At 42.5% G+C, this 25,956-nt stretch overlaps 1 protein-coding gene across 3 annotated transcripts in view; it reads left to right on the top strand.

Moving 5' to 3' along the window:
- Positions 1-7,891: 7,891 nt before the first annotated feature.
- The window catches only part of ZDHHC24 (zinc finger DHHC-type containing 24), a 42,765-nt gene continuing 24,700 nt past the window's right edge, over positions 7,892-25,956 (top strand). Inside the window, exons 1-2 of one of the 3 annotated variants that reach the window (XM_029612116.1) lie at positions 7,892-8,046; positions 8,594-8,978. In XM_029612116.1, the coding sequence (XP_029467976.1) occupies positions 8,701-8,978 (278 nt within the window). In that variant the 5' untranslated portion in view covers positions 7,892-8,046; positions 8,594-8,700. The other 2 variants (XM_029612117.1, XM_029612118.1) reach the window with 2 other exon arrangements.

Below are 25,956 nucleotides of genomic sequence, written 5' to 3'. Positions count from 1 at the left end.
CCCAGAGATCTGAGTCTTTCTTTATGTCTGTTTTAAAACAACTTCCCATCTTATCTATAAACTGAGAATACATCAAATCCTCAGGAGGGAAAGAATAGTCTGGAAGCTCCTTCTGCAGGTCTGATGGTAAGCCTGTTGAGTTTCCTGGGGACTCCACTGAAGATGGCAAAATGGGGCTCTCTGATCTTGGAGAAGGTGCCAGTGATGTTTCCATAGAAAGGACAAAAGGTGGCAGAAGTTCCTCCCTGTTATCCTTTGAAGATCTGGGTGTAGGAAGCGGAGGTGCTCCCGGTATCACAGATTCCTTGGCCCAGGTCGGATGGGGTACACTGGTGGAAACTTGGTGGCCGAACTTGTGGAAATAATGATGAAAAGAAATTCCTCACAATACTGGTAATCTGCTCTACCGTTTGTTGTGACCGGAGGCCAGGAGCTTGAGGAGTGTCCTCTTCTCGCACTAAGATTTGTTCCTGTTCCACCGTGGTTATGGGGCTCTTTGGTAGGATCGAACAAACAGGCTGTGGTGTTTGGAGTCGTTGATCCTGTTGCCACAGGGTAGAAACCAGAAAGGAGCTTGCCCTCCTGCTGGAACATAGACAAATGTTTCATAAGAAGAATAGATTCCTCTTAATAATATTGGTGATGGAAGTGCTGCAGTTAGTATTTCATAAGCTGGCGCTGATCCTAAGGGAAGGCCCAGAACCTGCCACTCTCTAGGATGGATGTCCCTTCTGGGAGATGTAAGACCTGAGAATATTTGATGTTCACTTTCCTTTGAGGACTCTGAAGTTTGCGGGGAGGGCTCCTTAAGAATAGGTTCCTCTTGATGTGGAGGTCTTTTCCCGGAGCAGAAGTCGTGCAGTGGGATGAGGGTAGTGACCTTTCCTTGGCATGTTCTTATTTTTTCCTCTTTGGTGGCATGATGCTTTCTTTTGCGTTGTGAGTGTCGAAGGTGTCAAGGCATGTGCCATTTTCAGCAGTTATAGTATTGTCTTCAGCACATAGTGCATCACCTTCGGTGTGTGATGTGTCATATATGATAATGAACCATGTTTTTGGCGATCTTTGTACCCTGCATCAGAAGCAGAGCTTCATGCGCCATACGGGTAGGAGCATCGTGCAACCTTGGGGGGTTTCCCCCATGAGTGAGCTATGTTGCACCATCTGTTGACACTTTCGGCGCCCCAATTCTTTGCTTCTTTGGTCCAGTGCTATGGGCCTTTTCATGCACTGAGACACTTTCTGATGGCGCAGACATAAGAACATAAGAAATTGCTATACTGGGTCAGACCAAGGGTCCATCAAGATCAGCATCCTATTTCCAACATTGGCCAATCCAGGCTACAAATACCTGGCAAATACCCAAACACTAAGTAGATCCTATGCTACTGATACCAGTAATGGCAGTGGCTATTCCCCAAGTCAACTTGATTAATAGCAGTTAATGGACTTCTCCTCCAAGAACTTATCCAAACCTTTTTTAAACCCAGCTACACTAAGTGCACTAACCACATCCTCTGGCAACAACTTCCAGAGTTAATTGTGCATTGAGTGAAAAAGAATTTTCTCTGATTATTTTTTTTTTTTTTTTTTAAATCCTTTATTTTTCAATTTTTTAATGTAATAACCACACTGCAAAGCAGAACACAACATTGAGAAACATTGAGAAAACATCTGGATCCCCCCCACCCCATTATGAAAGTTAAATACAGTATCATACCATCTGCCATAACGTAGTTAGTGGGACTCCGATTAGTTTTAAATGTGCTACTTGGTAACTTCAGGGAGTGTCCCCTAGTCCTTCTATTATTTGAAAGAATAAACAACCGATTCACATTTACGCGTTCTAGACCTCTCTTGATTTTAAAGACTTCTATCATATCCCCCCCTCAGCCGTCTCTTCTCCAAGCTGAATAACCCTAACCTCTTTAGCCATTCCTCACAGAGGAGCTTTTCCATCCCCTTTATCATTTTGGTCACCCTTCTCTGTACCTTCGCCACTGCAACTATAACGCATTATCTACAAAACACTCACCATAATCCACAAAGCAATCCACACACACAACTCCAATTGGTTAGACCTCCCTTTTACAACTCCTAAGTCCAGTCGACCCACCAGAACAGCAAAAGCTGGCACCCTACTTGTGCCCTCCTTGAAAACAGCCCATCTCTCCTCCACACGCGACCGTGCTCTTTCGATTGCAGGCCCCACCCACTGGAACACACTACTGCCTGACATACGCCTTGAACCCTGCATGAACAACTTCAAAAAGAAATTGAAAACATGGTTGTTCAACCAAGCTTACCCAGAATAAAAAGCCATTAACCCGTGCCAATGTAGACCACAATACGTCTACTCTCTTTTCTCATATTGAGGAACTATGTTTTTGTTATTTTCCATCTCCTCACCGCGAGGATCCTTGTTGGTTTTTACTCTGTCTTTCTTAGCTGCCTATCGTTACCCCATCTCCCAGTTTGAACTTCCCTGTTAAAATGTAATTTTCCTAACTTAATTTGTTGATTGTAAACCGACATGATGTCCACAACGAATGCCGGTATATAAAATGTTTTAAATAAATAAATAAATAAATAAATAAATAAATAAATCAAACTATATCTTTTTTGGAGATGCGGCAATCAGAACTGTACACAGTACTCAAGGTGCAGTCTCACCATGGAGCGATAGAGGCATTATTACATTTTCTGTTTTATTCACTATTCCCTTCCTAATAATTCCTAACATTGTTTGCTTTTTTGACTGCTGCAGCACACTGAGCAGACAGCGCATGCAAGGTTCCTCAGAGGCTGGTCAGTGCTCCTGAGCCTGCCTCAACTGTCCTGGGGAACATATTGTTGACCTGGTATGGGCTCTTACCTTGCTGGATGAGGATGAGGGTGAGGGCGAACACTGTTCTGAAGCCGGTGTCCCGTCTGCTCAAAGGTGAGCAATTTTCTCCGCTCTCTGCCTCTGTGCCCTCATAGACATCCTTCTGTAATCGCTGCAATTGACCTAGTCGTGGTCTGGACCCAGGCATAGATAACAATAGTTATGGCCATCAGTGATCGACATGATTTGGTCACAACTACAGTACTTAAAGCCCGAAGTGTTGCGGATTTGGACACTTGGACCGAAGAGTTGGCACAACCTGCATGGAGAAGCCCCAAAGGTCTCCACCATCGGCTTGCTGAGCTGGCTGTGCTAGAGGCTCAACTGGAACTTTACCTATATCAGCCGGCGTTCCCCTTACGTTGAGCCCTTGGGTGCCGGGCCCTGCAGGTCTTAGGTGCGGGCCTCTGCAGGTGATGTGAAGATCCATCAAAACGAAAGAGTTGCGGGCCAGGATTTAGTGCACAGGGAATGCAATTGAAGTCAGAGTCTAGCAGCGGTCAGGGCAGGCAGCATACAATCATTCGGAGACCGGGCAGTGGTCAGTGACAGGCAGAGTGCAATCAGAGTCCATGCCAAGATCAACACCAGAAATCCATCCGAGGGGCAACGAGGAATGGAGAGAGGTTGTGAGGCGAGGAACAGCACAAGCAGGAGCAGAGACACTGAGGACTGACCACTAAGAAGACAGGACTGAAGACTGACCATGAAGACGAGAACTCAGGAACACAGAGCAGACTGCCAACACAGGAACAGAAATCAAAAACTCTGGAACATGGACTAGAAGCAAGAAGCCAGGAACAGGAACACGGGAACATGCTGAGGCAATGCACTTCTAGGAAGTTCACCTATTGCCGAGGCAGGGAGTGCAGAGAAAGCCTTATATAGTGAGGGAGCCCATATGCCATCAGAGGGTGCCATGAGGAAGTTCCTTCCATGGGCCCTTTAAATTATAGCAAGTTGGGCACGCGCCTAGGGGCAGCCCTGTGTAGGCTTCTTCCTGCTAGTTCACTGTGTAGGGCCATTCAAGTGTGGAAGTCTGCTGTGTGCTCATTCGGGGTCCTTCCCTGGCATTGGAAGTGTCTGCAGAGAGCTCAGGACTGGAGGTAAGTAAAGTGGTCAGCAGGGCAGACCTGCGGACCGCCGAGCATAACACGAAGTTTTTCTCTGGGCTACGTTTAGCACTGAAAAGTGCTGTTTTGGGGTTTCCGTAAACAATTTTTTAAAGAAAATCTGAGGAGAGGAAATGAGAGACAGAATTCCACCTTCCGTAAGAAATGTGGACAAAATAGAACTGAGAAGACTTCTAAAATGATCATTTGTGTGGGAATTGTTGCACATGCCCAATACAGCAAAAGCTCTAAAGCTTTGAGAGACAGAACCGCCTAGTGCCGCCCGATGACATCACCCATTCAGCATGGCTTATTCAACCTGCTTATCGATGGAAAATATATATTACTGGCTTTGTGATGTTTGGTAATTAATAATTCTTTATAATCAGTCTCACCTTGGAAAAATTTTATTGACCTTTGATGCTTTCAAATCAATTTTAAATTGTTCAATTGTCTTCAAGTTACAAAACTTGGGTCAAAAACATCAACTACTGTGACCCATTTAAGTTTTTCTATTTTTTAATCAATGTCTCTTTTTAACACGTCATCTATCTCCTTAGCTTTTTCAATAATTAGAAGCATACGATCTATCGAACATTTATTCAAAATCAAAGTTCATTTTACCAAGAAAACCTTTTCTTCACAATAAATTTTTGGTTCTTTTAAAATTCTTAAACCCCTTGGAATAGAGATACTCAATCAAGGGAGCACTGTTTAGCTCTTTGCATGAAAGTCTTTTGTAAAATCAATAATGAAATAGATGTTTTATTTTTGTGTCTTTTTTCAAACAGGAATGTTTCCTTCAATACATTTGCTAATGTTTTTCACTACAAATGAATAATTCCTCCTACTGAATTTGTTCCATATTCACTTTCAACTGAAAATCATGTATAACAGTCCGAAAATGAATGCACAATACTCATTGAGTCATAAACAGCATTCATGCTGACTTGTTACTCAATGTCCCCCCACTATCTGGAGTTATCATCGTATGGTAGACACCTTGCATTGGGGTATTCTGTAGATTATAGTGCCCATAGTCAGAGGGGAGAATTTGGTCTTGCGATTATCATGACTAGAACAAACTTGGATTCACCGTCTCTGGAACATTTTATAAAATTAAGTTGTCTTAAATATGCACAACAGATTGACTGACTGGGCATCATAGCAAAACACAAATTTCATAAAAATACTTTTAATGGTTAAATCATTTCAAGGGAGGAGTAGCTTCTCTTGTACTCATTTGGTAATGATGCCTTTATGTTTATACACTTAAGCCATTTGAAATTTGATTTTACTCACTTATAGTGTATTGTGATATTGAATTGTGGGGTTGGATGATACCCCTTGTTGGTTGTTTTTTTATGTAACAGTCTTGCTTGTTTAACAAGGACCAACATAAATAGAGTATATGGAATTAGTATTGTATTAGTATGTCATCCTTTACTAGCTTTGGGACCCCTGATTATATTCTTGAAATAAATATAGGATGAAACACTAATACCATCCCTATACTACATTTATGTCAGTCCTTATTTAACAAACATCTAAAGTACCTGAATGTAATCTGCTTTGAAGTGTCATGAAAAGCAGCATATACATTTTTTTTAAAAAGCAGCATATACATTTTTTTTAAAAAGTGAAAAAAGTAACAATCAACCTGTTATAAAAAAACAAGTCAGCGTGAATGCTGTTTGTGACTCAATGAGTATTGCGCATTCATGTTTGTACTCTCTTATATGTGATTTTCAAGAGAAAATGAATTCATCAGTGTAAAATATCCTGAGACCCAGTTCAAAATCTCTGACCTAGACATATCTCCCATATAGAATTTACATATTGGGAATGGCAGGATTTTGTTAACCAATTTGACTTTTTTCCAGGGCATAATTCTTTTGTATGCAAGAAATACTATCAGCTCAGAGGCCAAAAATATTTTGTATTCATAACACTTTTTTTAAGGTATATTTTGAGAGTAAATTACTAAATTTTCCAAGAGGATAACAACTTCCTCCCCACCACACCATAGTCATGTCCTCTGGAGCACAGAATTCCCCTACTGCGCAGTTGTGCATAATCTGCGCAGAATTTGGCAGACCCCAGGGTTCCACGAGCAGGATGGTCTCCACTCGCAGCACGCCTGGGATTGCTTCGTTTTTGCTGTGAGCAGAGAGCCTGTGTGAGAGTGTATGTGTAAGAAAGAGAGCCTGTGTAAAGGGATGAATGTGTATGTGTGAGAGAGGGAACCTATGTTTGGGGGAGGTAAGCAAGAGAGGGAGCCAGTATGCAGGGGTGTGTGAGAGAACGACACAGCCTGTGCACGGTGTATTTATGAGAGGGACAGGAAGCCTGTGTGGGTGTGTGCAAGAGAGAGAGGGAACCTATATGAGGGAGGGTGTGTATGCGAGAGAGAGGGAGCCTGTATGACTGTATGAGGGAGTATGTGTGTGAGAGAGAGGGAACCTGTGTGTGTGTGTGTGTGTGTGCGCAAGAGAGAGAGGGAGCCTGTATGAGGGGATGTGTATGTGAGAGAGTGAGGGAACCTGTATGAGGGTGTGTGTGCGTGCAAGAGAGGGAGCTCGTATGAGCATGTGTGTGTGTGCAATAGAGGGGGAGTCTGCATGAAGGGGTGTGTGTATGAGAGAGGGAGCTGTATGAGGGGATATGTATGTGAGAGAGTGAGGGAGCCTGTATGAGGGGTATGTATATGTGCACTAGAGAGAGGGAGCCTGTGTGAGGGGTAGTACTGAGAAAGGGGTCAAACTCTGGGAGTGGAGATAGAGTGGAAGGGATTGAGTCTAGAGGGGAAGGGGAGAGATAATGGCAGGTGGAGGAGTTGGGTCCTGAGAAGGCAAAGTGAGAGGAGACTGGCTAGGGGAATAGGGAGAGAGGGTGGAAGAGATACTCTTACAGTGAACTTCTAGGGAAATTCTGCACAAAATATTTAAAACTCTGCAACTTTAAGTAGTAACTTTTTTTTAAAATTACTTAAATATTGTCATGTATATTGTGTTATATTGACCAATATAAAGTATGCAGAATTTTAAGATTTTGGGTACACAATTTTAAATTTGTGTGTGCAAAATATTACATTTTTTTATGCAGGAGGCCCCCTCCCCCTCTCGTAGTAACATCACCATGAACTATAGTATTACAGGGAACAAGTGTCTAGATTCACCCAACAGAAATCTGGTGGCCTTATTCCAACTGTACCATATCTATAAAGTGTCCAGATATTCAAAGTTATTATTGGAAAAAAAAGCTTATGAAGGTTTCCTTCTGAATGCAGTATGAGATTGGGGAGGAATAACGGGCAGCACCGTAATTATTTGCACAGGTCAGCATAATAAGTAGCACTGATCCTGAAAGGAATGTGAGAAAATACTTTTTAAGTGACAGAAATTTGGAAAAGGCTTCCAGCAAGGGTAAATCAAAATAGTGACGGAATTCAAGCGCGTATAGGATAGAGGCCTTAGTAGCTAGAGAGGGAGAAAACCACTTTCGAAGCAAAACCTATGCCAACACAGGAAGCAGGTATAAATAGGCGGAAGGGAGACGGACGAGTTAGTCCTTTTCTCCCCGCATCTTCATTTCACATTATATCCCCAATAGCCGTACCTCATCATCAGCCCTTTTCCTCTATGCCCCTAAAACACTCCTCAAATACACATAAATCTGACGGAGAAAAAAAAGGACCATACGGCCTATTTAATGTGCCCAGCTCTACCATTTACTAAGTCTTAAAACTCCACAAACCCTCCACCTGGGGTTCTTCAGTCCCGCCCTTATACTCTTTAGCCCTGCCTTGATACTCATCAATTCTGCCTTCGGAGTCCTCACTAAAACAGCGGGTACCCAAAACAATCATTTGTCAATAGTAACCGACGCTTTCACTGTCACCGGGCTGGGCTCAATAAGTGGTGTACGAGTGACTTCCGCTTCCGGTCCTTCAGTGGAGACCGCGACCCCGAGCTCGACGAATAGAAAGGAAGTGCGCGCGAAAGAACCTTCCTTCTTCTGCCTAGTCTCACCAACGGTACTAGTGAGGTAGGTACCAACATAATGAAGGTGGGATTCGGAGCGCAAGACGTATGAAAACGGCTTTCTCCTTAGGAGAGGGAACGAAGTGAAAAACACCAGCGAGCGACGGCGTTAGTAACGTCACTTCCTGTGCTTCGTAGCCACCCAATATCTATCTCTATTGCATTTTCTAGCTCCGTTTTGTCATGGGGGGGTCCCTGTGTAGAACATCTCCTTATATCCCTTTTGTCATAAGAATCATGATTTAATATCTGTCCATACATTTTTTTTTATAGTGGGGCTCTGTGTATAATAATTCCCCTACATCATTCTATGGTATAGGGAAAGTATATATAACATCTCTCTGTCGTCTGTCTTGCGGGCCATGTGTAAGAAGCGCTCTTTAACCGCAGCTGTTAATTTGGACCCATAGCCACGTTTGCCACAAGCAGACTGTGTTACACCTCTGTTACTTCCTATGCCCTGAAATCCGTCTGTATTATATTTTTATAACTTATTTTGAGGTTTTGAATTACCCTCCTATTGATATTTTCTTCCTCATCTTTTTCTTTAGGTGTTGCCTGACTGGCATGTTTCACACTGTTATTTTCATTGTCAAGTGAAAGAAGAATTGAATTACATGCTGTTGGAAATTGGTGGATTTGGGAGTTTCTGCCAGCCATGCTGAAGACACTGCCTGCTAGGTGGAGGCACTTGGATGCTGCACTCATCCTTCCTGTGTGTGTGACAGGGCTCCTGATCCTCTCTGTAGTGCTGGAGGTGCTTTACCTCCTCATCCAAGAAGGGGCTGTGGTACCAGGACTCCACCGGGGAGCCCACTTCCTCCTTGCCGGGTTCCTACTGCTGAATGCTGTGGGTAACATTATCATGTTTATCTACAGCAGCTCCAGCATTAAAGGGGTCTTTCTGCCAGCCAGTTTGGTGGCACAGGGCTGGGAGTAAGTATGTTGTCAAACTTCATCTGATAGAAGACATCCTTTGCAGTTCATTGTCATGCATTAGTAGTTGTGTATGAAAACACAAAATAGGTTAGAATTGATACTAGTAGAAAGTGCAGCCACCAGCAGGTAGACCCAAGGGTTTTTAATTTAATTTGTTAAGATTAATATAAGGCTAAAAGAACCTTGGTGCTAGATTGGCTGGGTATCTCAAATTTTGTATCTGCTTCCTGCTGTTGAGGACAAGGGGAGTTGTCAGTGCTGCATCCAGGCCAAGGCAGTATGCCACTTTGGGCCTTGGCTGAATAGTGCCATGCAACTGCAAGTAGAGACTAAAGGGAGAGAAAATGATTGAGGGAGGCTCAAAGGAAAGTTGACAAAGCTGGAGGGAGGGAAGAAGCTTTGGGTAGACTGAAAAGAGGGGAAGAGCAAGTGGAGGAAAGAAAGAAGCTTGTGAGAAAATAGAGGAGGAAGATCTGGAGAAAGGGGAGGGCAAATATTATAAGACCATACAAATTGTCTTGCTGATTCAGACCAGGGATCCATTGAATCAAGCTTCCTGTCTCTCAACAGTGGCTGGGCAGATATTAAGAGGAAGATCTCTGCACTTGCTCATAGAAGGTGTGAATCGCCACACCTATATGCCTGATAATTTTTAATGGATCTGTCCTCTAGAAATTTGTCCAAACATTTTAAAAATCAAACTATAGTATTAACCTTCACCACATCCTCCTCCTCCAATGAATTTCTAGCTTAATTATGTGTTGACTGAAAAATACTTTATTTGATTTAGTGATACTAATATTTAGAACAGAGAGAGAGCAGTTTTTAAAATAAATCATGGGGGAAAACTGACAGTTGCTTAGGAACACATGGTTCTGAGTGAGATATCTTCAAAGGATAATGGCATAATGAAAAAATTAGAATATCCCGATAGAGAGGTTATGATAGAGGCAGATGTAGCCCTGCTGCATTTAAATGAAGGTAAGACAGAGAGAAATGATTCCAAACTACCCACTTCAACTCCTAGGCAGGTTGTGAATACAGTTATCAAAACATACTTCGAATTGCCTGTAAGCAAATGGAGAAGTCTAAAAAATAAGATTTGAGAGTTGGAATGTATGGCATCAAACACAGATGTAGACATAATAGTCATCTCAGAGACATGGTGGAAGGAGGATAATCAATGGGCCACAGTGGTACTAAATGATAGGTCAGGTCAAATTGGTGCAGGGGAGGTGCTGTATGTTAAGAATGGCATAGAGTCAAATAGGATAAAAATTTCTTGCAGGAAACAAATGCAATGTGGAATCTTTATGGATAGAAATGCCCTGTGTTATGAGGAAGAGTATAGCAATGGGGTATATTATTGTCTACCTAGCTAAGATGAAGAGAGACGCAGTGAAATACTAATAGAAATTAGGAAAGCTAGCAAATTAGGCTCCCAGTAAATATGGGAGATTTCAATTGCCCCATTATTGATTGGGTAAATGTCTTAATGGGATATGCTAGGGCGGTAAAGTTTCTAAATGCCATAAATGTTTGCTTCATGGAGCAGCTGGTCCTGGAACAGATGAGAGGGACAACTCTAGCTCTGATCCTCACTGCGACACAGGTTGTGGTGCGAGATGTAACAGTGGTGGAATGTGAGGATGACTGAATAAAATCTTGTGGGCTGGCTCCAGCCTTTTCTCATGCAATTTCAACTGTTATTATAAATAGCAAAACAACATCACAGTAGACCCCTTACCTTTTCAGTACTCACAACTCAAAATTTCCCAGAGAGGGTTAGGTGCTCCTATTCCTGGAGATATGGGGCTTCGTGAACCTGATTAGGCTCAGTCTCTTATCCTGCCCCAGCAGGGTCCCACAAACAGAGCTCTCTCCCCCTGCAGGAATTAAAGTGGGCTAGGCATCAAGCCTTGTTAAGGAGGAGTTTCAGGGCCACTCCTTCACATGGACCTGCTTGGCAATAGTGATCATAACATAATCAAATTTAACACGATCATTGAAGGGAGAACATTAAGGACAACTACTGCAATAGCATTGGACTTTTAAATAGGGAAACGTTAATAAAATGAATGGATGCAAATGTTAAAAGTTGCTTATAGTGTGGATGCTGTTTAAAAACTATCTTGGAAGCCCAGAATAAATGTATTCCATGCATTAAAAAAGGTAGAAAGACCAACAAACTGCCAGAATTATTAAACTATGAGCTGAAAAATACTATTAAGCCAAAAGGACATCTTTAAAAAAACTCAAAAGAGCACAAGCACTGGCAGGTTAGATGTAAAGTATTAATAAGGCAAAAGAGAATTTGAAAAGAAGTTTGCTGGAGAGACAAAAACTCAAACATTTTCAAGAATATTCAAAGCAAGGGACCATTAGATGGCCAAAGGGGTAGAAAGGGCACTCAAGAAGACAAGACCATAGCAGAAAAACTAAATGAATTCTTTGCTTCGGTCTTTACTCAGGAAGATATTGGGGAGATACCTACCCTGGAAATGTTCTTTGAGAGTGTTGTATCTGTAGATCCTTGGGCTGGAATGAGAATCGCTCTGTGAACAGGGAGGAGCCCTGCAGGTTCGCACCATAAGCAGGCAGACCTGTCCCGAGCTTCACCTATACCAGCCCACGTTCCCCTCGGGTTGAGCCTTTAGGTTATGGGGCCGGCAGGACTTAGGAGAAGGCTGGATGTGGTCCAAGGGCAGGCTAAGGTCAGAGATAGGCAGCGGTCAGGCGCTCAGGAGTCCAGGCAAAGGTCAGAACCGGTATCTGATGGAGAGGAAGAGGGTTGGATAGGGCTGGAGTGGGCTGGGCAGAGGAAGGCTGGAACAGGCTGAGAAAACGAAGGCTGAAATAAGCAATACTCACTACTACTGTAACAACCTGTTGCTGAGGCAGGGTACATCAGGAAAGCTGCCCTTAAATAGGGTGAAGATGTGACATCCACAGCAGGGGCCACGGGAACTTTCCAGCTGCAGTTCTTTTAAGAGGCCTGATGGGTGTGTGTGCACCTGTGGGAAGCAGGGAGGTTCAGGAGCTGGCGGCGTCCTGCCACAGGGTGTTCACTGGCCTCCTGCTGCGCTGAAGACAGTGGCCAGCTGGAGCGTGCCGGCCGTGAAGGTAAAGATGATGGCTAGCAGGGGCATCCCATGAGCTGTTGAACGCAACAGAGTGATGATTCAGAGGAACTGAATCAAACCACAGTGAGCCAGGAAGATGTAACAGAATACATTGATAAACTAAAGAGTAACAAGTCATTGGAACAGGATGGCATGCATCCCAGAGTTCTAAAAGACCTAAAAATGAAACTACAGCCTTAGTACTAGTAATCTCTAACTTCTCATTCAAATCAGCTGCATTACCTTAGGATTGGAGGGTAGCCAATGTAACACCCTTTTTAAAAAAAAGACTCTGGAGGCGATTCGGGGAAACTACAGACCGGTGAACCTTGGTGCTGGACAAAATAATAGAAGCTCTTCTTTAGAATAAAATTACTGGCCATTTGGATAGACATAGATTGATTAATTAGTTAATGGGGCAGAACCAATATAGATTATGTGCAGAAGAAAAATTTTTATTTTGGTTCATTTATTTGTTTCATAGAACACAATCATTTGTTTTTGTAAATTTCAAAAATTAGCATCCAAAAATTCAATTTCAATTTTTCATTTTTTGTTTTTTTCAAACGATATATGTTAAAAATAGACTTCCCTTTTGTAGCTGTCGGGGTCAATAGGAAATAGACATAGAAAACTTTTTAATATATTTATAAATGATCTGGAAAAGGGAGAGAAGTGATCAAATTTGCAGATAACACAAAAATATTCAAAGTTGTTAGATCATGAGCCGATTGTGAGGAATTGCAAGAGGACCTTGCAAGACTGGGGAACTTGGCATGTAATGACAGATGAAGTTTAATGAGGCTGATATTCAGTGCTCCTTTGCTGGATAAATAACGGTGGCTAAATATCTGGCTGCAATCAGCAGTCTCCATTTAGCCTGGGTGTGCACAATTGTAAGTGTACATGTGCATCCAAGCACATAAATCAGGCTTCCACTGTGTAAGTCAGAGTATTTTAAAACCGGTCCACATCCACGCTATGGCCACTTTCACCAGTTCTTCTAGTAGTTTGCCCAGTGTGAACTGCGTCCTCCAAACTCCCGTGGTTTAATAGCCTGCGCTCCCCACAGTTAACCCAGATCCTTTAGACCCCTCCAGAATGGCTGGGGTTTTTTTTGTTGTTGTTTACAGTTGCACCTCCTCCATAGCAAAAGTAAAGTTATGTTGCAGAGGACCTGGGCATGCGTCAAGGCCTGTCAGTAATTACTCGCACAACTCTTGGCTACGCCCTGAAATGCTCACACCCCACCCAGACTGTGCCCCTTCTTGAAATCAAGTGAGATGTGCGCACAGCAGGAGATGCAGGCATCTGGGTGGCTTTTAAAATTCGGTTGCCAAGCACAGGCCCAATTGGTGCGCATGCCAGGCTTTTAAAATCTACCTCATAGCATATAACAATTCTGATCCAAGTACTCAACTATACAGCATAATTATGGAAAACAGTTTTACAAAAAAAAAAAAAAATAGAAACATTTGAATACAAAACTATGCTCCTCTCACCCACAACTACCCACTGGGAATTATTGATCGGCATATAGCCAATGTCTGGCACAGATTTTATCATACATTGTAGTATTGTTCTGCAATGTATATGTTCTTTAATAGGGCAGTCTCATGTATTTGCTTGTGCCAGTGAGCCAACAATAGCATTCATTTCCAGAAGGTGGCAGCTGTGATCCTTGCTGCATGGATTAATTAACTGCATAATTTGCATTGATAAATGTTCACTAGTGAATCCCCCATAAGCCTCATAAATACAACGCCTCTTTTCCACAGCCTCTTCAACATTCTTTAGAGGCAGAGGGAGAAATCTTTGCTAATAATATATGGTATCTATATGTCCTACGTAATAGTTTATAAATTATTCCATCGTGTGACTACATAGCAACACTTTGGGGTGAATTTTCAAAACATATTTTGAATAAAATTAGATGATAACTTTTAAAGAGGTGCGCAGGCACACATGTGCGCGTGTTCGTTGGCCCAGAGACGCAGCCATTTTATAACATATGTGCGTGCGTGTTATAAAATAGCCTGCGTGCACACATGTGCATGAATTTTAAGTGGACACACACCTCTGCACGCAAATCCCACTTCTACCGTGTTAAGTGGGGAGATTTTAATAGATGCATGCCGAAGTCATTACCAGTTTTTCCAGTTCATTCCCAGTTCGCACAGGTAAAGGATAGGACTTCCTCACCCCTCTAGTTTAAAGCTTCCCTTCTCCTCTGTTAGCCCTAACCTTTAAAATTCCGCTAATCTACCTAGAATTTTTTTGTTTTACAACTTACACGTCATCCATAGCAGAAGTAAAGTTACGCAGCACGGGATGCTGCCGTGCGCCTGTGCAGAGTAAGTATTTACGCGCTAATTTCAGTGTGAAATTCAGGCATGCCCATCCCTTTTATGGAACTTTCCATTTGTGCATAGCGGCAAATTTATGGGGCGGATTTTAAAAGCCCTGCTTGCGTAAATCCGCCCGGATTTACGCGAGCAGGGCCTTGCGCACGCAGAGCCCTGGGACTCGCGTAAGTCCCGGGGTTTTTTGTCGGGGGCGGGGCCGATCGACACGGCGTTTTGGGGGCGGGACGCGGTGTTTTGGGGGCGGGCCTGGGGGCGTGGTTTCGGCCCGGGGCGGTCCGGGGGCGTGGCCGCGCCCTCTGGAACCGCCCCCCGGGTTGCGTCTCTGTGCGCCAGCGGCCTGCTGGCGCGCGTGGATTTACGTCTCCCTCCGGGAGGCATAAATCCGTGGACAAAGATAAGGGGGGGGGGGTTTAGATAGGGCCGGGGGGGTGGGTTAGGTAGAGGAAGGGAGGGGAAGGTGAGGGGAGGGCGAAAGAGAGTTCCCTCCGAGGCCGCTCCGATTTCGGAGCGGCCTCGGAGGGAACGGAGGCAGGCTGCGCGGCTCGGCGCGCACCAGCTGCCCAAAATCGGCAGCCTTGCGCGCGCCGATCCTGGATTTTAGCGGCTACGCGCGTATCTACTAAAATCCAGCGTACTTTTGTTTGCGACTGGTGCGCCAACAAAAGTACACGAACGCGCATTTTTAAAAAATCTACCCCTAAGCGTACTCGGGCGGATTTTTAAATCTGCTCGGTGCATACTGGCCCGACTTACACGATTATCTCCTGCTTTTGACACACACCGGGCTTTCAAAATTCACCTTTTAGCATGTACTTGCATTCATTCTATTATATAAACATCAAAAGTATATGTGTATTTTCAGTCTGGCACACACATTTATGCCTAAAAATAAGGGGCAATTTTGGAGTTCCAGGGCATGGCCAAGATGTATGTGTGCAAGTTGCTATTTTATAAGAGACTTACATTCACATATTTGCAACTTATTTGTGTTATTTTACACCTGCTAATTATCTTGTTCTATTGATATCAGACTTGTCTATTTGTTCACTATTGGTTGGGTGAGAGAGAAGAATTTAAGATTTGTCATACTAGGTCAGACCAAAGGTCCATCAAGCCCACTATCCTGCTTCCAACAGTGCCTAATCCAGGACCTGGCAGGATCCCAAAAGGTCAATAGATTGTATTTTGTTAGCTTTAACCACTACTTTTGAGCAGAAATAGGCCATAGATCTGGCATGTCACTAATGAATATGAGGATCTTTTTCTTATTATAATACAGTACATCAAATGTGTTTCCTGCACTTTTGTGGAAGATAGTTGTAATTTTCAAAAGGAGTTATGCATGTAAATGTAACTACTATTGTAGCAATTTTCAAAAGCCTTTTACTTGAATAAAGTGCACTTGAGTAAATCCCAGTTTTACTTAAGTAATTTCTTTTTAAAATTAGGCCCTATATGAAATGGCTCACATTTATCCAGATGTTTATTCATCCCTTCAAAAGAATGTAGCAAATTGGTGAGACAATACTTCCCTTGACTAAATCCATGTTCACTTTGTCCCAATAAACTATGTCTACAAGTTCAGTAATTTTGTTCTTTATAATACTTTCAACCATTTTTCCCGGCACCGATGTCAGGCTCATGGGTTTGTAGTTTCCCGCATCATCCCTGGAACCCTTTTAATAAGCCAGTGTTACACTGGCCACCTTCCAATGTTCAGGTACCATACCTGATTTTAATGATTGTTTAATTTTATTTTTCAGTTCTTTCAGATGTCTACCACCTGGTCCAAGTGATTTGCTCCTCTTCAGTTTGTCAATTTGCTATAGTACATCTTCCAGGTTCATTGAGATTTGTTTCATTTCCTCTGAATCAGCACCTTTAAATATCACTTCTTTTTTTTTTTTTTTTTTGGCATGACTATCTACCTCAGTAAAGACTGAAGCAAAGTATTCATTCAGTCTCTCCGCTATAGCCTTGTCCTCCTTTAGCACCCCTTTTACCCCACGATCATCTAATGTTCCAGCTGACTCTCTCACAGGCTTTTTGCTTCAAATGTACCTGGAAAACATTTTTATTATGAGATTTTGCTTCCACAGCAAGCTTCTTTTTAAATTCTGCCTTTGCCTTCCTTATCAATGCTTTGCATATAATTTGCCAGTGCTTATGTTGTTTCTTGTTTTCTTCATTCAGATCCCTTTTCCATTTTTGAAGGTTGTTCTTTTGGCTAGAATAGGCTCTCTTACCTCACCTTTTACCCATACTGGTAGTTGTTTGGCCTTCCTTCCACCTTTTTTAATCTGTATAATGCAATTTATTTATTTAAAGGCTTTTATATACCGATGTTCAAGTACTAGTACATATCTCGTCGGTTTACATAGAACCAAAGTTGGAAATTACATCAAACCATACTCGCCATTCAGTTTTTGTAGTTTAAACCAGACGGAGATACAGTCTGAAAATTGAATATCCAATATTGTTCACGGCACATCAAAGACAGTGTTCTGTCTCTGCCATATGGGTCCACCACTAAATGGTCTAATACTACCCAGCAGATATCCTCATACTCATGATGAAAATCTAAGAAAGTGTTCAAATGAAGGAGCCTCATTTTACAAGTTTTCAAATAGCTCTTGTGTTCAATTAACCTAGTGCAAATCATTCACATTGGGGCAGATTTTATAACCTGCGTGTGCGGGGTACATTTGTGCGCACTACCCAGCGCGAACAAATGCAGCCGCGCTCATGTTATAAAATCCAGGGTCAGTGCGCACAAGTAGGTGCACACTTGTGCACGCCGAGCCCTAGAGGAGCCCCGATGGCTTTACCCGTTCCCTCCGCTCCCCCCCCCCCACCTTCCCCTCCCTTCCCCTAACTAACTCAACCCTACCTAAATCCCCCCTCCCTACCTTTATTTCAGTATTTACACCTGCCTCTGGCAGGCGTAACTTGCACGCACCAGCCAGCTGCCTGCGTGCCATCCCCCGGCATGGCCACTGTGCCAGAGGCCTCGGTCCCGCCCCCGGACTGGCGCCATGCTCCCGCTCCCTTCCTGCCCCTTTTTCAAAGCCCCGGGACATACACGCATCCCGGGGCTTGCACGCGTCGCCGAGCCTATGCAAAATAGGCTCGGCGCACGCAGGAGCAGGTTTTCGGGGTTACGCATGTAAGTTACCCACGTAACCCTTTGAAAATCTGCCCCATTGTCTTCCCAATATAAAATTTCCGGCAAGGCTAGACAATCAGATTTATTACATATGTAGAAGTACATGTGGCTCACTGCTTAAAACAGAACTGTTTCCCTGACAGTAAACAAAGTCAGTTCATCCCAAATTAATGGGCACATATTGCATTTCCCATAGGGATAAGTACCACACGCTGTGGTTACCTCCATGTTATGACTAGAATCATCTTGAGCACCAGTTGCACAATACAAACACAAATATTAGAGCCCTAGGAGAAAGCAAACATGGGATCTTCTTTAAAAATTCCAATGTTTCCTAATAATCCCACAAATTGATGACGAAGCAACAGAATAGTTCATAATGCATGTTTGTCAGGTATTGGTCTCCTTCAGAGAAGATTGTAATTCCCGATTCGCAAATAGAGTATGCTGATAGACTTGTTTAACATATATTATACAATATTCCCTCTGGAGAAAGCAATGGGCCATGACACATGCTTGAATTTTGAAATCATGAGTATCAGAACAAAGACACCATAAGCTTAAAAATTGTCCTGTGTGTAAATTCGTTTTGAAGGAAGCTGGTTAAAAGCTCTCGTATGATAATGATACGTTCATTAGGCTTATGATAGATGCTCATTCTAATAGAGTTCCCATTTCTCATAATCTTAATATCCAAAAAATGAAATCAGGAACCTGTATGTTTAGCCATTGATAAAATTCCAACAAATATTCTTCAGTGCCTCTCCAAATGACAAATACTTCGTGATATACCGATGCCAACATGCCAAGTTGGACATCCATTTGCTTTTATATATAAACATCTCCTCAAAAAGAGCCACATAGGTATTGGCCAGATCTGGGGCCATGATAGTTCCTTGAATCTGCAGAAAAAAATAATTCTGAAAACAAAAATAGTAACAACACAATGCCAATGTAGCCAATTCTATAATGAACTTGGTGGGAATCCAGTTGCTGTGTCAGTACTTTCATAACCTCTTGTAAAGCCCTATCTTGGGGAATAATAAGGAAACAATATCAAATGTACTAACCACATGTTGTTTTTGATCATTATGTCTTTCAAAAAATGCAATATATGAGTACCGTCTTTTATATAAGACTTTATTTGTAATACAAAAGGTTTTAGTAAACAATCAATAAATATTGAAAGTGGTTCTAATACTGACTCCCTTCATGGACACTATAGGGTGACCAGGTAGTTGGGAGAGAGACTTATGAACGTTCAGAAGTATATATAGAACAGGAACTTGAGGATGTTCATTAATCAAAAACTTCCTTTCCTTCTCAGTCAGAAAACTAGCTTCAAAATTACGTGTGACCGTAGCTTTGATTACCCCCACTAGTTCATTATTAGGGCCACTTCAAGGCATCATTAAAACTATGTGTCATTTAACTGCCTAAGCATTTCATTAACATATTGATCACAACTCAATAGAGTGTTACCCCCACTTTGTCCGCTGGCTTGATCATAAGATCAGTCTTTGATTTTAATTCCCTCAATGCCAGCATCTCATCCTGTGTTGTATTATGATATATTATTTATTTATTTAGTTCTTTTCTATACCAATGTTCATGACATAAGTCATATCACATCGGTTTACGTCGAACAAGGGGGAATTAACATTAGCTTAATCGTTTAAAAAGAGAGCTACTAGAGTTTGGAAGATAGAAGAAAGGTAGGGAGTGAAGGAAGGAACATATAAATGATAGTGGTTACCACAATAATATACTTATACGTTAACTACATTGTGACTTACTGAGTGTATCATAACATTTTATAAGGTTAAGGATAGGCTTGTTTGAACAGCCAGGTCTTAAGTTTTTTCTTAAAGGTCAGCGGGCAGTGTTCCTGGCGTAGGTCTGGAGGCATGGCGTTCCACAGAGATGGTCCAGCTGTGGAGAAGGCCCATTTCCTAGTGGAGGTGTGAATAGTGGATTTGGGGGGGGGGGGGGGGCGTGGAGGGTTTCTTTATAGGCAACTGTAACTGGTCTATTTGAAGTGTGGAGTCAAAGCGGGATTTTTAGCTCGAGCGAGTGCCGATTGTGGATGGTCTTGTGAATGATAGTGAGGGACTTATGAAGGATTCTGAAGCTTATGGGGAGCCAATGGAGATTCCTGAGGATGGGCGTGATGTGGTCTCCTCGGCTGGAGTTGGTTAGGATTCTGGCGGCGGCATTCTGGAGCATCTGTAGGGGTTTTCTGGTAGTTGTGGGGAGGCCAAGGAGGAGGGAGTTGCAGTAGTCGATTTTTGAGAAGAGGGTAGCTTGGAGGACCATCCGGAAGTCATAAGTGGAGGAGGGGTCTAAGGTTTTTCAGAATTTGTAGTTGGTAGAAGCATTCTTTTGTTGTGTTGTTAACACATTTTTTTTAAGTTCAGTCAGTTATCCAGTGTAACGCCAAGGTCTCTCACTTGGGCAATTGTGGCAGTTGAGGGGCTGGGGAGGGGAATATTATTGTGGTCTGGGGAGATGAGGAGGAGTTCAGTCTTGGCTGTGTTGAGGACTAGGTTGAGACTGGTGAAGAGAAGGTTGATGGAGTCGGATGTTTCTCCAGCACTTCCATATCTCATAATATATGTTGAAACATAAAAATAAGAGGGTTGAGAGGGCCTGGGGGTACCATTTAGAAGGCATTTTAACGATAAAATTATCATATGACACAGATGGATATTTTAAGAAAAATATCTTGTATTGTAATTGTTTAATGAATTAAAAAATCATGTCATAAATGTAAAGGATTATGAAAGTGAGTAGGAACAAAGGATAAGCTTTTACTCAAAATTTTTAAACAATGTCGATGTCTGAATTAAAACTCTTGACCTTTTGTAGCTGCTCCTTTTAGTTGTTTCCTAACCATTTTTGTCATTTTTATCATAATTTCTCTCGTGATGTTAAATGCTATCTCAGTAGATTCCCTTAGTTTCCTCCTTCCAGCTATCAAGTTAGATTTGATTATTTTATGATCATCATTGCCAAATGGTCCTAACACCATTACCTCTTTCACCAAATCATGTATTCCACTAAGGATTAGCTCTAAAAGAGCTCCTCCCTTGTTAATTCTTATATCAGCTGCTCCTTGAAACAGTCATTTATTTCATCTAGAAATGTTACCTCCTCAGCATGTCCTGATGTGACATTTACTCAGTCAATACTGGAGTAATTGGAATCACCATTATTATTGTTGCTATTTTTGTTGGCTTTTCTAATTTCTGTTAGCATTTCATCATCTGTCTGTTCATTCTGGCTAGGTGGATGGTAGTGTACCCCCACTGTTATTCTATTCCCCTTCTCAAATGGAATTTCTATTGAGGCAGTCCCAGAGAGGTTCCTTCTTCTGTTCCTGTGCAGATAAGACTCTTAAATTTCTTCTGGGGGATAAAAGACTCTTAATTTTCTGGGGTGCTCTTCTGAGGGAAAAAAGAAAAAAACCAAAAAAAACCCTGCTTGTTTTCTTTCACTATTCTTCTAATTGCTTTGTGCTGCACTAAAATCTGGGCTCTCTGAGCAGTAGAACTTCTGTGTTTTATACCTTTCTCTAGGTCTGTTATTATACAATAATTGTAATTGTTGCTTGCAAACTTATTTTTAAGATCCAGTATACCTGCTTTTCTATTATTGTATAGCTGTTCTTTAATAATCTGGTTAATATTGGCACAGAAGTGCTGAGGGGGTCCTTTAATAGCTAAAGGACTAATAAAGTTCCAGAAAGTGTCCTGCTTGTCCCAGGTTCAACTGTTTCCCTCCCACTCTACCCCTCTACCCACCCACCCCTGGGATTAGATTACTAATATAGACTGTCTAAATTAGCATTAGCAACAAGATCAATTAGTAAGTTAACAGCTAAGGACATACCAATCCCAAACTTAACCAATATGAGAACTATCCAATGCAACTGTTGTAGTGCCTTTATTCTGAGGGAAAGCATCTGGAGACTTGGAGCTTGCCCGATCTGTGCACAGCTCTCTTCTTTGAAAACGGAGCTGACTGAGGTTAAAGCTCAATTAGCTTCAATTAAAAGAATTACACCCATATTGCATTACTCAGAAAATAATTCCCCAACACCAAAGAATAACCAGGAGTCAAGAAAAAGAAATACAGTAGACTCAGGTAGGATAACACATGTGTCCCACAGTCACCCATTCTTGACAGATGGGAAGCCAACAAGTATACCCCCCCACTCAATCAGTTCATCAAGTAAATCATTAAAAAACAGGATCACAGTGGGCTCTGGTAGAATTAGACCTGTAACAAGGAGACACACACAGTATCAAATGCAACAAGAACATAAAGCCCTCCCTATATTAACTGAAGAAATTCTAGAGAAAAACATTGAGATGGATAACTCTGTCATCAATGGCACAACTGCAAAAGGAACGAGTAAAGTGAATAACAAATCTCAACTAAAGTCTCATAAGGAGTACAGGAAAAGCAATAACCGTAAAGAGAGTACCTGGAAAGCTATGACTACAAATGCTCATAGTTTGGGAAATAAAATCCCAGATCTGCAGGCCCTAATGACAGAGGCAGAACTGGACATCGTTGCTATCACAGAGACATGGTTCACAGAATCTCATGATTGGGATACGGCAATACCAGGCTATAATTTGTTAAGGAAGGACAGAGTGGATAGAAAAGGGGGAGGTGTGGCTCTTTATGTCAGAAATAATATCCAAGCATCTGAGCTGCAAGGAAGTTGGGGCAAGGAAGAAGCACTATGGGTAGACCTAAAAACAGATGATGGAGCATCCATTTATATTGGAGTGGTTTACAGGCCTCCAAACCAAAAGGAAGAGCTGGACAGAGATCTGGTTGAAGACATCCATAAGATAGGTAAGAAAGGGGAAGTGGTGATCATTGGTGACTTTAATATGCCAGATGTAGACTGGAAAATCCCATCTGCAGAATCTAAAAACAGTAGAGCAATACTGGATGCCATGCAAGTATCTTTGTTCAAACAAATGGTATTGGAACCCACGAGAGAAGGAACTATTCTCGACTTAGTGCTCAATAATGGAGAAATCGTCTCTGATGTCAAGGTGGGCGCCCACCTCAGCACCAGTGATCATCAAACGGTATGGTTTAATATCACTAAAAGAATATGGAAAAGGAGCACAAAGACCAGAGTTTTACAGTTCAAAAACACAGACTTTGAGGAAATGGGGAAGTACCTAGAGGAAGAACTAAATGGATGGGAAAATGAGAGAGATGTGGATCAACAGTGGACCAATCTAAAAGGAGCAATCGCCAAGGCAACTGCTCTACATGTTAGAAATGTAAAGAAAAGCAAAAGAAAAATGAAACCTATCTGGTTCTCAAAGGAGGTGGCTGACAAAATTAAAGCTAAAAGAACTGCATACAAGAAATACAAAAGATCCCAAAGGAAGGAGCACAAAGAAGAATATTTGTATCAACTGAGGGAGACAAAGAAATTAATCAAGTTGGCAAAAAGTCAAGCAGAAGAGAGGATTGCCAAGGAGATAAAATATGGTGACAAAACATTTTTCAGATACATCAGCGAAAAGAGAAAGGTCCAAAGTGGTATAGTGAAATTGAAAGGTGGAAATGATCAATGTGTGGAGGGAGACGAAGAAATGGCAGAAATATTAAACGAATACTTCAGCTCTGTGTTCACTAAAGAAGACCCTGGAGAAGGACCATCTCTACACAACAAGAAACTGGAGGTGAAGCGGAACAGAGGAAAATCCATTTACAGTAGATAATGTATGGGAAGAGCTAAAGAATCTGAAAGTGGACAAAGCCATGGGGCCTGATGGGATTCATCCAAGGATATTGAGGGAGCTCAGAGATGTGCTGGCGGGACCGCTGTGCGACCTGTTCAATAGATCCCTAGAAACGGGAGTGGTGCCGAGTGATTGGAGAAGAGCGGTGGTGGTCCCGCTTCACAAGAGTGGGAACAGAGAGGAGGCTGGTAACTACAGACCGGTTAGCCTCACTTCAGTGGTGGGAAAAGTAATGGAGTCACTGTTGAAAGAGAGAATAGTGAACTATCTACAGTCCGGAGAATTGATGGACCAGAGGCAGCATGGATTCACCAGAGGAAGATCCTGTCAGACAAATCTGATTGACTTTTTTGACTGGGTAACCAAGGAATTGGATAGAGGAAGAGCGCTCGATATCATATACTTGGATTTCAGCAAAGCTTTTGATACGGTTCCACACAGGAGACTGGTGAATAAAACGAGAAGCTTGGGAGTGAGTGCCGAGGTGGTGACCTGGATTGCAAATTGGTTGACGGACAGAAGACAATGTGTGATGGTAAATGGAACCTTCTCTGAAGAGAGAGCGGTTTTAAGTGGTGTACCGCAAGGATCGGTGTTGGGACCGGTCCTGTTCAATATCTTTGTGAGCGACATTGCGGACGGGATAGAAGGTAAGGTTTGTCTTTTTGCGGATGACACTAAGATCTGCAACAGAGTGGACACGCCGGAAGGAGTGGAGAGAATGAGACGGGATCTAAGGAAACTGGAAGAGTGGTCGAAGATATGGCAGCTGAGATTCAATGCCAAGAAGTGCAAAGTCATGCATATGGGGAGTGGAAATCCAAATGAACTGTATTCGATGGGGGGGGAAAGGCTGATGTGCACGGAGCAGGAGAGGGACCTTGGGGTGATGGTGTCTAATGATCTGAAGTCGGCGAAACAATGCGACAAGGCGATAGCTAAAGCCAGAAGAATGCTGGGCTGCATAGAGAGAGGAATATCGAGTAAGAAAAGGGAAGTGATTATTCCCTTGTACAGGTCCTTGGTGAGGCCTCACCTGGAGTACTGTGTTCAGTTCTGGAGACCGTACCTTCAAAAAGACAAAGACAAGATGGAGGCGGTACAGAGAAGGGCGACCAGGAAGGTGGAGGATCTTCATCGGATGACGTACGAGGAGAGATTGAAGAATCTAAATATGTACACCCTGGAGGAAAGGAGGAGCAGAGGTGATATGATACAGACTTTCAGATACTTGAAAGGTGTTAATGATCAAAAGACAACGACAAACCTTTTCCTAAGGAAAAAAATCAGCAGAACCAGGGGTCACGATTTGAAGCTCCAGGGAGGAAGATTCAGAACCAATGTCAGGAAGTATTTCTTCACGGAGAGGGTGGTGGATGCCTGGAATGCCCTTCCGGAGGATGTGGTGAAGACCAGAACTGTGAAGGACTTCAAAGGGGCGTGGGATAAACACTGTGGATCCATAAAGTCAAGAGGCTGCCAATGAAGAGTGGGTGACTCGCCAGAATGATGGCTACTGCCTGAGTCAATACCCTTATTAAATAAACATACACAGGCTTGACTCCAACATCGCTCTAAGCTTCAACAGCAAGAGGAAATGTGGAAAAAAGGATTCACACTCACAAAGAGGGGAGTAGCTGGCTTGTTACGGCGGTTACTACCCCAAATCAAATAAGCCTGATACTTCACTTTCAATGCATATACAGCATAGTTCTCTGATTCAACGGCAGGGGAGAAGAAAAACTGATACTTCACACATCCAGCAGAGCTCTCTGCTTCAACGGCAGGGGAGAAGAAAAAGAGGGTTCGCACTCACAAAGCGGGGAGTAGCTGGCTTGTTACGGCGGTTACTACCCCAAACCAAATGGGCCTGATACTTCACTTTCGATGCACATCCAGCATGGCTCTATGCTTCAACGGCATGGGAGAAGACTTATACGTCACGCATATCCAGCATAGCTCCCTGCTTCAACGGCAGGGGAGAAGAAAAACAACCAATAAGGGCTATAACATAGTCTGGGTAAAACAAATAAGCATGGGTGCAGCTTGCTTATTGTGGCGGCTACTACCCCAAACTAATCAAGCTAGATATTTCACTTGGATGCAGCTCCATCACTGCTCTCTACATTAAAGGTGGGGATGGAAGGGAAATAGAACCAAGAGCTAAGAGAAACAGATAAGTATGAGAGAAAATATGTGTGAAGCTTGCTGGGCAGACTAGATGGGCCATTTGGTCTTCTTCTGCCGTCATTTCTATGTTTCTATGTTAAAGATTCTATAGTGCATTTTGTTTCCTGTAGAATTTTTATCCTGTTTGACTCTATGCTGTCTTTACCATATAGCGCCACCCCTCCACCAATTTGATCTATCCTATCATTGCAATATAATTTGTACCTTGGAATCACAGTGTCCCATTTGGTTAACCTTCTTCCACTAGGTCTTTGAGATGCCAATTATATCTAAGTCTTTTTTCAGTGCTATGTATTCTAGCTCTCCCATCTTATTTTTTAGACTTCTAGCATTTGTATGCAGACATTTTTC

This window comes from Rhinatrema bivittatum, chromosome 8, assembly GCF_901001135.1.
Source record: "Rhinatrema bivittatum chromosome 8, aRhiBiv1.1, whole genome shotgun sequence".
NCBI lineage: Eukaryota > Metazoa > Chordata > Amphibia > Gymnophiona > Rhinatrematidae > Rhinatrema > Rhinatrema bivittatum.
This window is presented reverse-complemented; position numbering and strand designations above follow the sequence as displayed.